This window comes from Amphiprion ocellaris, chromosome 12 (genome assembly GCF_022539595.1).
Source record: "Amphiprion ocellaris isolate individual 3 ecotype Okinawa chromosome 12, ASM2253959v1, whole genome shotgun sequence".
NCBI lineage: Eukaryota > Metazoa > Chordata > Actinopteri > Pomacentridae > Amphiprion > Amphiprion ocellaris.
In genome coordinates this window covers 2,507,909-2,526,031 of record NC_072777.1, presented here as the reverse complement: position 1 = coordinate 2,526,031, position 18,123 = coordinate 2,507,909, and the positions used below count along the sequence as shown (strand labels likewise).

At 35.1% G+C, this 18,123-nt stretch overlaps 1 protein-coding gene and 1 long non-coding RNA gene across 2 annotated transcripts in view; one reads left to right on the top strand and one right to left on the bottom strand.

Moving 5' to 3' along the window:
* Nucleotides 1-18,123, top strand: part of LOC118470180 (uncharacterized) — a 54,417-nt gene that overhangs the window by 5,300 nt on the left and 30,994 nt on the right. Inside the window, exon 2 of the long non-coding RNA XR_004847202.2 lies at nucleotides 15,256-15,372. This is a non-coding gene — a long non-coding RNA (uncharacterized LOC118470180). The remainder of the gene's footprint in view (nucleotides 1-15,255; nucleotides 15,373-18,123) is intronic.
* On the bottom strand, nucleotides 954-15,008 carry LOC111567654 (elongation of very long chain fatty acids protein 4-like). The gene is made up of 7 exons (XM_023268916.3): nucleotides 14,731-15,008; nucleotides 11,920-12,009; nucleotides 10,191-10,378; nucleotides 8,639-8,719; nucleotides 4,272-4,443; nucleotides 4,062-4,189; nucleotides 954-2,115 (listed from the first exon to the last, which is right to left on the bottom strand). The coding sequence occupies exons 2-7, from the start codon at nucleotides 11,984-11,986 to the stop codon at nucleotides 1,828-1,830; spliced, it is 924 nt and encodes a 307-aa protein (XP_023124684.1). The 5' UTR covers nucleotides 11,987-12,009; nucleotides 14,731-15,008; the 3' UTR covers nucleotides 954-1,827.

The following is an 18,123-nucleotide window of genomic DNA, read 5'->3' as shown; positions in this document are numbered from 1 at the left end:
TTTTTCCAGTTACGTATGAGGTAATATCCGTTAAAATCCCAGCAGAAAAGTAGTAGTTTAGACCTTAACTGCAAAAATCAGATAATAAATTGTTCTTTAGCATTGTTCTACTGTATGTTTCGTAGTATCTGCCATTGTTCACATCACATGTCCTACAGTTTTTTTCAATGGAATTCATCCATAAGTATTGCATAAATAAACTTCATTTGTCCTCTGATTGGTTCCAACTCTTGCAGAAATCGCTATTCTTGAATAATTGCACAAAAAAAACCCAGCCAGAAATGCAGTAAAACTCAACAACTGTGCAGAATTTACAAAACAAAGCAACAAAGCAGACCTGGGACCAGCTCTGTAGCTCACAAAAAGACATTCCTTATAACATTCTGCACATTTTTAGATCTAAAAAACATTGAAATAGACAGAAAAATCAATTTTCCCATTGTGTTGGAGGTAATATCTGGTAAAATAACAAGAAAAAAGTATCAAAAAGTATTAATTGCGAAAAACGGGCAAAACTGAACTGTAGCGCATAAAAAAATCAGATCTTTAACACTGTTTTACTGTATATTCCATAATATTTGCCATTATTTTCACATGTTCTACAGTTTTTTAAATGGAATCTTCCATAAGTATAGCATAAATAAACTTCATTTGTGTTGGTCATGGTCTAAATCAGTGCCACTGAAACCAATTTTAAGGAGGATTTTAAGGTTTTTTTTTTTAGGGGGAAACGCATCAGACTGACAGATATCAAACCAATATCTGCAAATAAAACACAAAAATAAAGCTAGAAAGTAAGTAGAGATGCACCAGTATGGAGTTTTATGGGTATTTTTGTCTTGACATCAACATCCTTCCAGGATTAATCGATAACCAGGATAACCGTCACGTTACAGCTGATTTGTTGCAGATGCTCGACTAAAACTAACACAAAGACACACAAACGTGACCCGTGGGGTGCTGACACTGTCTTTATTTCAGTTCTATGTGCAGCCAGGAAGCTGTGTCAGGTTTGGACATTAAAATAATCTTTTAAATAAAAAAGAAAAAAAAGAGGAAAAGAAAAGCTCCCTTCAGTCCTACGTGGCAGCGAGACATCAACATCCACCAACCTCTCAGCTACATCGCACAGCAAAAAAAAAGAAAGAAAACCACGAGGACCCACAAAAATATGTATTTTAACAAAAATAATCGCACAAATTCTAGAAAAAAAACTAACCTTTCATCCTCAAAGTGTTTTAAACCATTTTTTTAAAATTCACAATGAACACAGAGAAAATAGATTCTGTAAATGCAGCACAGTTAGATGAGTGAAGTCCGTGTGGGAGAGTAGAAGGTGTTTAATACAGCAGATAGATGGCAGACTTGAGAATAGTTTCATTTTCCATTTGCTAGCTGACTCAACTAAAGCTTTGTAAACAAAAAAAACGAGAAAAAAGTTGTCGATAATAGTTAAAATGCATTAAAACTCTTTCAGAGCACTAGAATATAAATTAAGCATCATTAGAGACTATGGAAGCGTTAAAACTTTACTGGAATCCAGAGTAGAAAAGTTGGAGGTGAGTTTTGGTTCGCTGAGCAGGATGCAGCTCCTGGAGGGTTTCTGGTTCTGGTTCCGGTTCTGGTCCGAAGCTCGGAGCCTGTCGGCGATTTGTTGATTTAAAAAACTGTAAATGGAGACAACCAGCACCCCTAACATCCTCCCAGAACCAGACTCCGCTGCCTCGTCCAGTTGGTCCCAGTTTACATCCGTCCTTCTGCAGGGATGTCGCGCGGTTCTTCCTTCCCCTCCCCATCCTCCCGACTGTCCCGTTAGCCGCCGAAGCTTCACTCCCTCTTCGCTCGGCCTCTCCGCTGCCTCTTGCCATTCTCCTCCACCTCCTCCTCGGCTTTGCTGTGGCCGTTGGTGACCGTGGCGTTGCCGTTGGCGACGGGCTTGGCGCCCTTGTGCGAGGACGAGGACGGCTTCCCCCGGTAGGCGTGGTAGTAGAAGTTGGCGAAGAGGATGATGAAGGTGACAGCGTAGCCGATCAGAGCCCACTGCATCCAGCAGGGGAACGGGCAGCCGGTGTAGAGGGAGTGGCCGGCGTGGCCGATGGTGACGTGGAACTGGATCTGAGGAAACAAGCATGAATGGTGATTAATTACAGAAAAAAACAGCTGGACAGTTGGAAATGCAGTAAAATTTAACAGAAGTTACAAAATATAGCAGCAAAGCAGACCTGGGACCAGCTCTGTAGCTCACGTGAAGCTTTTTATGTAGAAAATATCATTAAAGTAGACAGAAAATCCATTTTCCCAGTTATGTCAGAGAAAACATCTAGTAAAATCACAGTAAAAAGTATTAATTTAGATGTTAACGGTGAAAAACAGGCCAAAACTGTAACACGTCATATATACAGTTAAACAGTGTTAAAGAACAAATTACTGATTTTTGATGCGTTACTGTTCAGTTTTGGCCATTTTTCTTTACAGTTAATGTCTAAATGAATACTTTTTACTGTGATTTTACAAGATATTATCACTACTATAACTGGGAAAATAGATTTTTCTGCCTATGTCCATGATATCTGCTGTATAAAAAGTGAAGTTTATTTATGCTGTTGTTTTGGATTCTGTTCCAATACACTAAAGAAAAATTATGTTGATTTACAATCTGTTTGGGCTAATAATGCTGCAGGTGGAGCATTTAGACTGAAGAGTAGGAAGTATTAAAATCCATCAATATTTTCTTTTTGTTTACCACCGTCAGAATCCATCATCAGAATCAGCTTTAACGGCCAAATACATCCACAACATACAAAGAATTTGGTTTTGGCTGTTGGTGTCACTCTAGGAATATCTATCTATCTATCTATCTATCTATCTATCTATCTATCTATCTATCTATCTATCTATCATCTATCATCTATCTATCTATCTATCTATCTATCTATCTATCTATCTATCTATCTATCTATAGTCTATCTATATATAGTCTATATCTATCTATCTATCTATCTATCTATCTGTCTATCTATCTATAGTCTATATATAGTCTATCTATCTCTCTCTCTCTCGCTATATATATATATATATACATATATATATATATATATATATATATATATATATATATATATATCACACATCTAAAAAAAGAATATATATACACTGTAATGCAAAAATGATTTTCTAGTGAGCCATAGAGCTCTAATCTTTAGCACCATAAAAAGTTGTGTATATTCGCGTCTAAAGAGGTCTTCAACTAACTACAAAGAATTGGTTTAATTCTCGTTCATGCACCGTTTCCATTTGGTAACCGGTCAACCAAACACTCTGTAGCGACCTAGAGCTACAGCAAACAAAACGATTGATTGAGATTGATTAGTTGTCAATTATCCAATTAGTCGCCGTGTTTGCCATCTACTTCAGCCGAGGCAACCATTCAAGCCTGGAACCTTTTTGGTGACAAAAAAGTCAGATTTAAAGCAAACCTGCAATGATTAGTCGATTAACCAATCAGTTGTCAACTATTAAATTGTCAACTATTTTGAGGGGAAAAAAAGTCTAATTTCTCTTATTTCAACTCCTAAATGTGACTGTTTTCTGTCAGTAAATGCCCATCTGGACCTTGTTTCGTCCACAGCCCAAAGGGTTGTGGGCAAAACAAGGCCCAGATCGACATTTTCTGACATTTATAGACGAAAAAAACCAACAGATGAACCATAAATCCAAAGAAATCAAACAGAAATGTACCATTAGTTGTAGCCTTATAGCGAAACAATGGAAGTCGGTTAGCTAGAAAGTCCTGCAAACAGTTAAACTCATCAGTCATGATACTAAAAGATGAGATTTTAAACCTGCTGACTCATGATTCAGATGGTTTTGGATCCAAATGGCGTCGAGTTCTCACTTGGAACCAGTCTTTTAGGTTCTAAACCAACCTTATGTTGGTTGGAAACCAGTTTTTGTTGTGTTTTAGAAGCAGAAGAACCCAGAAAAGACCTTCAAACTCCATAATATTTCTACTTAATGGCCACTGATGATGATGACGGTGCATCTATGACGATGATACCCACCATCTGGATGATGGTGAGGTATTTCTTCCACCAGAGGTACTTCTGCATCTGAGGTCCCAGCGCTGCCAGACCATAATAACCGTACATGAGGACGTGGATGGATGAGTTGATGGTTGCACCGAAGAAAGCTGTGGAGAGCGATGTTAAAGTTCTGTTAGATGTTCCCTCTAAAGGACTAAAGGAGTTGAAAGTAGAGGAGCTGATACTCACACTGTCCTCCAGGGACCCACTTGATGCCGATCCACCACAGGATGAACATGGTGCAGTGGTGGTAGACGTGCAGGAAGCTCACCTGGTTGAACTTCTTCCTCAGGATGAAGAAAACTGTGTCCAGAAACTCCACTCCTTTGGAGATGTAGTACCACCAGAGAGCCGAGGCTATCTGGAGACGGAAACAGGTGGACTTTAATCACTGTTTGTACCGGACTAGTGTCACTGCACTGATTCCACTGATAATTACCCAACATACTGCACCATATTTTGGGCATTTTGGGTCCTTTTTCAGTTTCTTTGTAAGATTTTTTACTTTCTCTGCAACTTTTTTTGAGATTTTAAGAATTATAAAAGCTGCATTTTCAATTTTAAGTGAAACTTTGGAGCGTTTTGGTGCAAATTCAGGAGACAGAAAGATTAAATCCATCAGAAAAGCAAAATCTCAAAGGATGATCAGATGAATTTAACATGCAGGATACAGTGAGGAACATTTTTTGGTTCTTTTTACAGTATTTAACAATAAAACAAAATTGTACTGTATTTAACTGTATTCGACAATAAAACTAATTTTTATTGTCTGAAAGGCCAAATCTATAAATAATAAGCACACAAAAATCTATTTGTACAAATAGTAATGTGTTCTTTATCCAGTATTTAACAAAAAAACAAAATTTTGCTATATTTAAGTCAACAAAAAAAAATACTATTCTACAAAGTTCATTTGTACTTTTTACAGTATTTGGCAATAAAACTAATTTGTATTTTCTGAAACATAAATGTTGCATATTATCGATTCAAAGGATTTACAGATTTGCAATTACTTCATATTTTTTGTTTGTTGTATTCCATTGTTTTTTTTTGTTTTTTTTCTGACATCTGATTTATTTTTTATTGTACACTGACAGACTTTTTGTCTCTGTCCTTTTCTCCACTGCTCATAAATTTATCTGCACTTTTTTATCTTAATTTTAAGACATTTTTTCTACTTTATTGCATGCTTTATTTTTCGTATCTTTTGTCATCAGTTTTAATTATTCCACATTTTCGTGCATTTTTTACTCGCTTATTATCTGCACTGTTCTTTATTAATTTCATTTATTTAACTTCATATTATTCGTGTGCATTTACCTTTTGCACATATTTCACCATATTTTGGTCATTTTCTATTTTCTCTGTAAGATTTTGTTGTTTTTTTCCGTAACTTTTTTAGCCTCTTGCAACAATTTCAAGAATTATGGATGCTGTGTTGTCGATTATTTGGAGCACTTTGGGTGCAAATTCAAGAGATTTATGTTGCTACACATTCACTGAAAGATTAAATCAGTCAGAAAAGCAAACTCTCAAAGGATGATTTGATGGATTTAACATGCAGGACACCGTAAGGAACATATTTCTGTCTTTCAGGAGGCTCAGCAGGTATTATGTGCCAGTTTATTAAGATAATATCTATGTATAATATCAGTAAATTCAGTAAAACACAGACTTTGCTTATTTAGTGCGAATGTACTGCATGAAACACCGACGTTGGTGGTAATTGTTAAAGTTTTAAACATCACTGCTGCATCTTTAACAGCGTCAGTCTGTTAATATAATATCCAGATATTTCAAACCAGCTAATAATTGCTGCAGAGGGTTATTTTTAGTTGAGATAAAAGGATGATGAGCCACTGGCATTGGCTTTTATTTTTAGACGTTTTTAGTGATGGATTTTAAAAATAAGTGCAGCAAACCGTCTGTTCTTTCCTTTTTCTCTCAACAGTACACAGATTGTTTTCCACAGCAGGAACTTAGTCTAAACCTTTGTGTATGTTTTAATTACAAGATCCGTCCCTCTAGAACAGAGGTGTCAAACACGCGGCCCACGGGCCCAAAGCGGTCCTCCAGAGGGTCCAATCCGGCCCTCAAAGTGTAAAAATTCCAGAGAAGACATTAACTGCAGATTGTAAATTAGTAAAACTATAAATTTAAAATCATTTTTAGACCATGACAAGTTGTTTTGATCAGAAAGAAAAATAGTAGACTGTTCATTGATCTTTTGTCATTTTGTGTCTCATTTTTGTAATATTTTGTCTTGTTTTTGTTGTTTTTTGTCTTTTTTTTGTCTGATATTTGTCGTTTTGATCATAAATTTAAATACTATATTATTCACTTCCAGATAGCTGTGACTAAATGTTGTGTTCCTTTGTAGACACTCTGTGATCTGGAAGTTGTAATGTGTAAATGATAAACTGAGGCTGAATGTTGTTGAAACTGAATTTATTTTTCTTAAGAAATTTCAGGTTGTTCATAATGTTTTAGAAAAAGATAATTCCTGAAATGTGAACTTTTTCAGAATATACTTTTTTGCACGAAAGCAAAGGAAACATTTGGAGTTGTGGTTATTTCTAGGTTATTATGCTCTGATTTTACTGGTCACTTGAGATCAAATTGTGCTGAATGTGGAACCTGAACTAAGATGAGTTTGACACCCCTGATCTAGAACCTCTTTGAGAACAGTTTTTAATGAAGAAAAAGTACATTTTCCAGAGTAGACTCGCGAAAGCTGCAAGTTGGTGCTCAGTTTTGATAATGTAGGACAACAAATGCTGTTTTTTCCTCTCTAACATCACCATCAGCAACAAAATTAATTTTATAAGCTAAAATAATCACCCTAAATTGTTCTATTTCCTGCATAAAATTGGAATTATATCCAGTAACTAGGATTTGTTAATGTTCTCCTGCATCAGAAACATTAACAGAGTTCCTGCAGTGGAAGACACCTTTAGATAAGAATCAAACACACTATTTTTTGTGTTTTTGTGTTTTTGCAATAGTTTAAAATTCCAAAAATGTGTAACTGAAGACTGCAGTTGATGTTCCTCAGCTGGATTTAGTTTCTTGGTTGTTTTATTTTGCTTTATTTTTGTCCCATGTCTGTTGCTTTTACACTTAATTTTTTGTAATTTTCCAATCATGTGCTTCACCTAAAAGAGAGATTTTAATCTCCCTACATGAGATTAGTTTAAAAATAAACAGTAAGAAAACTTATTGATGCAACATGGTGCAAACTGAGCGGTTCAGAGTGACGAGATGTCTCCATACCTTCGTATCTCACCTGTGCTAATGCTAACGCTAACTCTAACCCTGCAGCAGACCTGGAGTCCCTGATTAAGGTCATGGTGATCTGAGGGAGGAGACTGGGAGGAGTTTAGGTGGTGAGACTGATCCTCCTCTCCAGAGCAAAACCAAACCCTCCTTAACTCCGACTCACCTCAGCCCACCTGTACCTGCACAAATCCTCACTTTCAGCTGCAATTTATCCTGAAAAATTACTCGTGCTTTCTCTGCTTTGATACACGACAGATAATATCTAGTAAAATCTCAGACAAAAAGCAAATAATATACACACAAAAACCTATTTTTACAAATAGTAATTTGTTCTTTTTACAGCATTTGACAGTAAAACTCATTTTTACTGTATTTAATCAGCAAAAATATTATTTACAAGTAGTAATTTATTCTTGTTACACTATTTAATAATAAAACTAATTTTACAGTATTTAAATAAAAAAAAACATCATTTTACAAATAATCACTGGTTCTTTTTCCAGTATTTAACAACAAAACAATTTTTTACTGTATTCAAATCAGCAAAAAAATATTTAAAAATAGTAAAACATTTTTCATATTAAGGATTGAAAGGAAGATTTACATATATTTGCAGTTATTTTCATCGTTTTTTGTTGTTTTTCTTGTTTGTTCTTTTTTTTTAACAGTTTTTGAACATTTAGTATTTCATTGTTTTTTCCTGACATCCTTGATTTCTTCTTTTTTTTTTTTACTCTGACAGATTTCTCAATCCTTTTTCTCCACTGCCCATAAATGTGTCTACATTTTTATTCTCTTAATTTGAAGTCTTTTTTCCTACATTATTGCATCTTGTTAGTTTTCCTGGCCTCCTTTGTCTTTGTGCATTTTTACTCAACTTATGTCCTGTTTTTGATTCATTTAAGTGATTTAACTTAATATTATTCTGTTGCACATTTTATTTTTATACAATTGCCTTTAAATATCTTTAAATAAGCTCTGAGTTCTTCAGTCTTCTCAACCCCATGAGGCTGTTTTCTGGGTAGTTTTACTGCTAATCTTGTTTTTTTCAGAAGCTATAAAGCTCATTTATCATTAGATATGATTAGATATGACAGATGTTTTATCTTAATCTTTGTATGAAAGGGGAAAACATGAAACTGTTCTGTTTTTACTGTGATTTATCTTTTTAGAAACCTGTCTTCTATCCCTGCAGTGTTCACATCCAGCATCCTCTGCAGATCTAAACCAGACTAGAGTTGTTTTACTGATTTATTCTGGGTGTTGAAGATTCTCACCCTGACTTCATTGACGTCGTTGGAGTAGTTGACAGGCTGACAGAGGTAGCTGTACCCGGCTGATCGAGAACCTAGTAGGAGCTGAGAAAGGACAGAAAAACCACTAGTTAGAACAAATCTGAGAGGAAAAACCAGGTGTGTTTCCTAAATAATAACAGATGCTGCACAAATAACTCCATCTGATTCACTATTATCCAAACAAACAGGATGAAAACACTAAATTATTCTTGAAAAATAGTCGAGAGCAACTGTAAGCTCATTATTACATCAAAAATATCAGAGAACTTCATAATTCTATACTATGCTTCCATTTGAGTGGATATTTTACAGAACAAAACATGTTTCTCCATCACTAAAGCCGCCGTTGAACAACTTCAGCATCAGATTATGTTTATATTAAGCACTGAGCTGCAACCTTTAATCAATCAGTTGTCAATGATTTAATTAATCCCCAACTACTTTGATGACTGATTCATCATTTTGAGCATTTTTTAAAAAGAAAAAACTCTAAATTCTTCCTTCACTTCACTTCTTGTTTTGATGCTGTAACACCTAGTGTGGAATCTGATTACTCCATTAATCACCAGAATAATCAATAGAATACTCGATTACTAAAATAATGGATAGCTGCAGCCCTAAAGTAGTACCTATACTTGTGGAACTGCGTCTTAATACTTGACTTAGTATTCAACCATCTTGCTCATATATCTATCATAGTTTTTAGTGGAAAATGAGCTGTTCAAAAGTTTGGGGTCACTTCATGTCCTTATTTTTTAAAGAAAAGCACTTTTTTTCAATGAAGATAACATTAAATGAATGATAAATCCAGTGTAGACATTGTTAATGTGGTAAATGACTATTCTAGCTGGAAACAGCTGATTTTTAATGGAATATCTCCATAGAGGTACAGAGGAACATTTCCAGCAACCATCACTCCTGTGTTCTAATGCTACATTGTGTTAGCTAATGGTGTTGAAAGGCTCATTGATGATTAGAAAACCCTTGTGCAGTTATGTTAGCACATGGATAAAAGTGGGAGTTTTCAGGGAAAACATGGAATTGTCTGGATGACCCCAAACTTTTGAATGGTAGTGTCAGTAGTACGTATACTCGTGGGACTGCGTCTTAATGTTTGACTTAGCATTCGACCATCTTGCTCATATATCCATCGCAGTTTTTTTAGTGGAAAAGGAGCTGCTGTATGTTTGTGCACTTTTGGCAACTCAAGCTTGTTTGAAAACTGTAACGTATCTTCTGCTTGCATATTGCGAAATGTGGTATTTTTGGCGTTTTCCACAGTACGTACTCGGACAAACAAAGTCTTATTGTGACGCAGTAATTAGCATTAAAATGTAAGTTCTAAAAGGCATCCTGAGCTTTCAAACTACTCTTCAGGGAACATACAAGTAACCTAAGATGAGGGTTTGTCCGTCTTTATACACAATCTTTTAAATTTACTTTAAAAAGTCGGACTTTGTCGTAGCTGTCATCTCAAAACTTTACAAAAACCCTCTTGAAGTCCGACTGAGCAGCGTCTCATCGGGGCACCGACCTCTTTGGCGATGTAGAAGTTGAGGACCACCATGCTGAAGTTGTAGACTATGAGGGTCTTCCTGAGCGTGTACGGCTGGCGGTCCTGCATGTAGCGAGGCCCCGCCCACAGGAAGACCAGGTACAGGCAGCTGATGGCCAGGGTGGGGAGGGGGGACGCCATCATAGGCCAGCTCTCCACCCGCTTGTCTTCAACGGAAAGTAATCAAGCACAGAAATCAGGGGAAAAATAGTCGTAAAACTCGTTTAATGCAACTTTATCAACCAGGTGGTGAGTTTTGACATTTTACAACCATTTATTCAGGAGCCCAATGGTTAAATACGTGAACCAAAGTGTATATTTGAAGGTGAAAATGAGCAAAATGTTGAAATAATTGTAGCTACTATTGGTTATCAGTGTAATTATTGTCTTGTGTGCAAATTAACATAAGAAATTGCACACGTAAACATGAAAATATCAAGTATGCATACATGTTTTGACACTTTTGGGCACTTTCTTGTCTTTTTTGTGTAAAATCTACATTTTACTGCTGTTTGCATTGCAGTTAAATCAATGCACATTAATCATTTTTGCAATAATCATGAAAATTCGACCACTGTCAACGTATTTCTTGCTAAAAATGAGTGACAGTACATTAAAAAAAGCGTAATAAATCCATGCACAGTCAAGGAAACAAGTCTGTGTTGCAATATTTGAAGTCTTAAATCAACAAAAAGTATTATTTCATTATTTTAAGTCATTTGTTCTTTTTACAGTATTAGACAATAAAACAATATTTCACTGCATTTAAATCAGGAAAAAAATTTTTTTAGAACTAATAATTAGTTCTTTTTGCACTACTTGATGATAAAATAAATTTTTACTGTATTTCATTTATTTGTATCAGCAAAAAAATATTATTTTACAAATAGTAAACTGTTCTTTTTACAGTATTTAACAATAAAACATGTTTACTGTATTTAAATCATCAAAAAATGTATTTGACAATAAAACATATTTTTATTGTTAAAATCAGCAAAAATATATTTTACAAAAGAGTCATTTTTTCTTTTTACAATATTTGACAATAAAACAATATTTTACTGCATTTAGATCAGCAAAAAAATATTATTTTACAAATGGCAATTTGTTATTTTTACAGTATTTGACAATAAAACTGATTTTTACAGTATTTAAATCACTAGAAAACATTATTTTACAAATAGTAATTTCTTCTTTTTACAGTATTTGACAATAAAACAAAACTTTACTGTATTCAAATCAGCGAAAAAAATATGATTTTACAAATAATCATTTGTTCTTTGTATTTGATAATAAAGGAAACTTTTACTTTATTTAAATCAGCAAAAAAATTTTAAAAATGTTAATTTGTTCTTTTACAGTGTTTGTCAATAAAACCTTTTTATACGCAAATTTGTACATTAAGGTTTGAAAGGAGGATTTTATTTGCAGTTTTTTTCCTGCATTTTCTGTCATTTTTGACCTTTTAATGAACAAAAATGGCTGTCATGTTCACAAAACTTGCTAATAAAATGTATATTTTTAGTCTTTATCTCTTATTTTTCATTTTTACACTGCTGATTTTCATTTTACAGTGTCTAAAACCTCTTTGCAGGACAACATGCATCTATTGTTATACCCTTATGTGTTTTGTACCAGTATATAAATGAATTTAGAGCCAGTATTTATACATTTATGAAGCGGTATGAAGCTCTCCATCCCGTCTTACCTGCTATAGTAAGGCTCCATTTATAAAACTCTACAGTGTCATTCACAAAATGCGTTACAACCTCCATGGCTCCCTTTGGTCTCGATTATACTGCAGAGAAAACAGACACACAGAATATTTTATTAAATTACAGACCGCCTACATCCCATTAGAGCAGCCAGCAGGAGATACACTGAGGATTTTATTAAACATAACATCGTTCTCATTAGTTTCTCTATCGATTGTTTGGTCAGAAAACGGTGAAAAATGTGGATCAGAGTTTCCTTAAATGTCTCGTTTTGGTGCACGACTCAAAGATATTCAGTTTACTGTGACAGAGGAGGAAAGAAACCAGAAAATATTCACATTTAACAAGCTGAAATCAGAGAATTTAGACTTTTTCTTTTTTAAAAATCAATTGACAAAGCAGTTACAGTTGATAGTCTGCAACTGTTGCATGTATTGAATGTATCTTGCACAAATACTCCACTTGTCAAATGTGCATTTAAGCTGTCGGATGAAAATCATTGATCTTTTTCTGATTTGGTGGATTTTTTTTGTGGATTTTATGAACATGAAATCACATTTTGTGTCTTTAAACTGTTTTAATTTTGGCAAAAGTGCAAAATATGGGTGCATCTGACATCAGGATGGTAACCTTTCTTCAAATTTTTCAAAGGAAAGATGTATAATTGTTAAAAAATATCACATTTTAAAGTATGCATTTGACAAACACTTAATTTGGAAAAAATGGAACCTGTCAAGTTGATTTTCCTTCAAATTAAGTTGCAGCAACTCAAATGTTTTACTTCAGAGGAATAGAATGATTTTAGTAGATCCAATTTAGTGCCAAATCTGACATCAAAATGCTAAAGTTTCTTCATTTTTGTCAAAGAAAGACATCTAATTTTTACAAAAATCGTGTTTTAAAGTATGACTTTGGCAAAAACAAAGACTTAGTTTGGAAATACAGAAACTTTCAGGCTGATTTTCTTTAAAATTAAGTTGTGGCAACTCAAACTTTTTGTTTCAGAGGAATAAAATGATTTAAGTTGATACAAATTAGTGCAAAATATGAGTGCATTTCTTCAAAATTTTTAAAGGAAAGAAGTCAAATTTTTACAAAAATCAAGTTTGAAAGTATGCATTTAGCTAAAAGAAACAATTTGGAAAAACTGGAAACGTTTAGGTTGATTTTCTTTCAAATTAAGTTGCAGCAATTCATTTTTTTTACTTCAGAGGAATAAAATGATTTAAGTAGATCCAGTATGATTGCATCTGACATCATGATGGTAACATTTCTTCAAATTTTTATAGGAAAGATGTATTATTTTTAAAAAATATCACATTTTAAAGCATGCATTTGAGTAAAAGAAATATTTGATTTAAAAAAACTGGAAACTTTCAGGTTGATTTTCCCTCAAATTGAGTTGCAGCAACTCAATTTTTTTACTTTGTGCAAAATATGGGTGTATTTGTTCAAATGTTTAAAGGAAAGATCTAATTTTTAAAAATATCCCGTTTTAAAGTATACATTTGGCTAAAAAAACACTTAATTTAGGAGAAAAAAAACAGTAGTGGTAACTCCATTTTTTTCCGTCTGAGGAATGAAAAGATTTAAGCAGATCCAACTTAAACGTTTTAAGGTGCTGGAACTCTTCTCTTTTCTGGGTTGTGACTCCTGCTCTGGACACTTTCTCTGTTTGATGGCGATTAATGGAGTTAAAGTGTTTAATTCGGCCTCCAGTGGAGCAGCTCAGAGTCACATTCACTTTCTGCTGTGTCCCTTTTACTCCATATTCGCGTTTTGCGCACAGATGAAGTTTTTCCAGTTCATCTGAAACGTCTCCACTAACAGTTAATGCACTTTGTATCGATTCCCGTTGAATTTCAGATAATTACATGAGACGTGATGGAGGATTATTGTTTCTCCTCTGACACATATCATTGCTCTGTTTAACCCAATAGAGGATCTAAAGTTCCTCTGCTGTAATTAGTTACATAACAAAGAGTTCTTATCCAGCAGAGAGCTGAGAGCAGGTGTCTCCATATTAATCCATAATTAATCCGATGCGTCACATCAGCTGCCCTTTAAATTATTAATTCCTCAGTTTACAGGAGCAGCAGGAGGATAGGAGACAAAAAAACTGCTGATAATGCGGATAACGTGCAGAATAGACGATGTTTTGCGCGTAAAAACACATCCAGCGCGGTGTTTGAGCGCAGGGAGGGCCAGCCGGGTCTGTGCGCGAACACAAAGAGCGCAGCGCATGTGTCAGCAGGTTCCGCTCGGTCCGCTCAAGAGGCTTAAATTCAATTGATCTCCGAGCTTAGATGTGGGCCCTAAGTACAAAAACCCGACGACCCGCGAGCCCGGCCGATGCTTATCTGTCCGCAGAGCCCCTAGCACCGGAAAAAACGAGCCGAATAAAGGCTGCGCAAAGGAGGGGGAGAAAAAAAGGCGCTCCGAGCGTAAAATCCGCAGAGAATAAACGCCTAAAAGCAGCTCGTGGGTTTGTTTGAAAGCGTCACGGCGAATAAAATCGTTTTGGGTTGGTAGAAACGTGCGTTTTTAGGCAGGTTGAACAGGTGGGCGGCTGAGAGGATGAAGCGCAGAGTGAGATTTGCTGATGGAACTGTGCGTAAAAGCTGCGTAAAAATAACCGATTTTGTTGATTTTCTTATTCCGGCACCTAATTAACCAATAAAATAACGCCCCAAAACTGAGAATTAACCTTTTATCTTGCACTTTAATACACTGAATGTGTTAAAAAACCAAATTAAAGCAACCTTATAAGCGCGCGTAATGATGAAAAAGACGCTTTTACTCACGTTCTGGATATTTATAAGCGTTTAATGACATTCGGCGCAATCTGATGCCCAACTCCTTCCAGTCACTGCTCCTCCTCCTCCTTCTTCCTCTTCTTCTTCTCCTTCTTTTCCTTCTTCTTCTTCTCCTCCTCCTCTTTGTGCCGTTACAGCTGCTCTCCGTTCACCGGTACCGTCAACATTTAGCGGTAAATTTGGCAAAAGAATCGGGACAAGGCGGGAGGAAAGCTACGAGCGACATGGGCCAACCGTCAGCCGCATCATCTTCTCTCAATCTGCTGGATGCCGGGGGGAAGCCGGGCGGTAGCAACTGCGCATGCGGGAGCCGACTGTCGCGTGTTGTGTGCGCGTGCGCGAAAGCTGCGGCTCGTGGCAAAGAGTCTCACCTGTGTGGTGGAGAAATAACCAACAAACTGACCTCCTATCGTCTCTAAATCTGAATAAACTTGGAATATTCTTGCATGTTTCTGAACCCAACGTGTGTTTCTGTGTCCCAAATTAAACTCTCCCCATCTATTGACTCTGCAGGTTGCCATGGCAGCGGAAAACGCCCCACTTCCTGTCCATCATGTCCGGTTTCCGCCACTAGATGTCGCTGTCCAGCCGTCTGCGAAGCCTCAGGACAAACTGAAATATTCTGATGCAGTAAGTCGACAAGAAAGTTTCCTCAGTGATTCAAGGGGAATTTGGGTGCAAAATGAAGGTTTGATGTATTCATTTAGATAAACCTTCTACGCTGCAAACATTGATCAGAATCAGCTTTAATGGCTTTAATACGTCCACAACAGACAAGGAATTTAGATTCAGCCGTTGGTGTCACTGTAGGAAAAAGGAAAGAGAATAATAAAATAACTACAGAAAGAAGAAGAGAACAAAGAAAAAAATAATAGTAATAATAAAATAAAGATACAGAAACTACAGATATGTATTCATTCATACAGATAATTATACATATGCAAAGAATATATAAACACTGTAAAATGGTAATTGCTAGCGGGAAAATACAGAGCAGAAGGCAAAGAATACTGTTCAAAAATAATGTAAGCAAAGGCAAAATGGAAAAGCAAAGTCAAAATTTACCTTTGTATTTCCATATTTTTTATTTTTTATTTATTACTCTTCTTATTTACACATTTATTTCCCCATTTTCTTAACAGATTTATTTATCTTTTAATTCCTCTCTTCAGTTACATATTTATTTCCTGTTTTTGAACAGATTTATTTTTTATTCATATATTTTTATTCCTCTTTATATTTACACATTTATTTCCTTATTTTTTAACAGATTAATTAATTAATTAATTCTTTTATTTATTCCTCTTTATATTTACGCATTTATTTCCTTATTTTTTTTAACAGATTTATTTTTTTATTCATTTTTATTCCTCTTTATATTTGCACATTTATTTCCTTTCTGGTGGTCTCAGTGCCCATGGCTCTGTAGCGCCTACCAGAGGGGAGGAGGAGAACAGTTTATATCCAGGGTGAGTGGGGTCTCTGATGATGTCCCTCTTCCTGGTTCTAGAGGAGAACAGTTCCTGGATGGAGTTTCTGCAGTCTGTACTGTGCTCTGTGTTCTGGTAAATCCAGCCCAACTTAATCAAAGAGACACGAAGAAGTCCACTGCCAAAAATAAATGGATAATAATTATATAATTATAATTATTCAGAATATTTGAAATATCCAGAATATTTTCAGATTCATTCTGGATATTTCAACAATTCCGGACACATTTGAACATTAATTTGTGATTTTGGGTCATTCAGTTATTTGTAATTTTCAGAATTTTGGACAAATTTTAAATATTTTTTTTTTTTGTTTGAGTCTTTCTGTACAGATTTTAAATGATATTTAACAATATTTTGGAAGGTTTTTTTGAGTCATTTTAAACATCCTTTGAGATATTTTGGACCTTAATGTAGAAAGAAGAAAGAATAATGATTACTGTCAGCTGATTTTTGCATTAGTGACATTACATATATCATTTTACTGTTAAATTCTTTGTGCTTGCTACTTAAAATGCACCAAACCGGTAATTTCTTCTGACCCAGTTTACTCCACACTCGTTCATTTCATGCTACAGGTGCTCTATAATTACACACTTATTCACCCGTGCAGCAGAAAACCTCTAATTTCTAAAATCTTTTCAGCATCTGAGGAGTTTAAAATAACTGTGCCGTCTCAGAGCTGTAGAGTTTTTGTGATTTATTAAACAAATGTCCTCCTCTCTGTTGACTGAAGTTGTGTGAAGCTGAAGGACGACGGCATGGATGTCGTGTTTGCTTGTTCAGTCCTGCAGCTGTTTACAGCCTCAGTGTGTCTTCATGTAAATACTGTAGTTGTGTTTGACTGAAGGTGATGACAGCAGAAAGTTCATCTGCAGCAAACACAAACTACTGATGGAACTTTTTCACTGTGGTCAACAGAGTCTGAACGCTGGAAGAAATGACTGTAAAAATACTGGCGAGGTTCTTCAAACAGGACACAAAAGAAAAACGAGACACAACAATGACCAAAATGAGACACAAAATGACAAAAAGGAAGAAAAGCTGTCAGAGAGACACAAAGAAAACATCATAAACCAGACACAGAAGTAAAATGGGAAACAAAACAACCAAAAAATGTTACAAAATGACTAAAGCAAGACACAAAACTGCACAAAGGAGGCACAAAATGTCAAAAACTAGACCCAGAACAACAAAATATTAAAACAAAAAAATGCAAATGAGACACAAAAGCAAAACAAGACACAAAATGACACAAATGAGACATAAAACAACAAAAAATGGACAGAAAATGACAAAAATAAGACACAAAACTGCACAAAAAGGGAACAAAATGACACACGAAATGACAAAAAAATGGGACAAAACGACTAAAGCGAGACACACAACTGCACAAGAGACACACTAAGCCAAAAACCAGCCTCAGAACAACACAGAAATAGCACAAAATGACATAAACAAGACACAAAACAGAAAATTAGACTTAAATTAACAAAACACAAGACACAAAACAACACAGAAAGGACACAAAACAACACAAACAAGACACAAAACGATACAAAAAAAGAGCAAAAAACACACAAACAAGGTACAATATGAGAAAAACTAGACACAAACTGACAAAATGAAACACAAAATGACAAAAACAAGACTGAGAACAACAAAATGTTTAAAACAAAAAAATGCAAGTGAGATACAAATGCAAAACAAGACACAAAATGACACAAATGAGACATAAAATGACAAAAATAAACCACAAAACTGCACAAAAAAAAGGAACAAAATGACCAAAAAAAATGGCACAAAACAAAATGAATGGGACAAAATGATACCAAAAGGAGACGACTTCTGCTTCAAAGAGATGTTTTGAATTTTTAAAAACAATCATAAA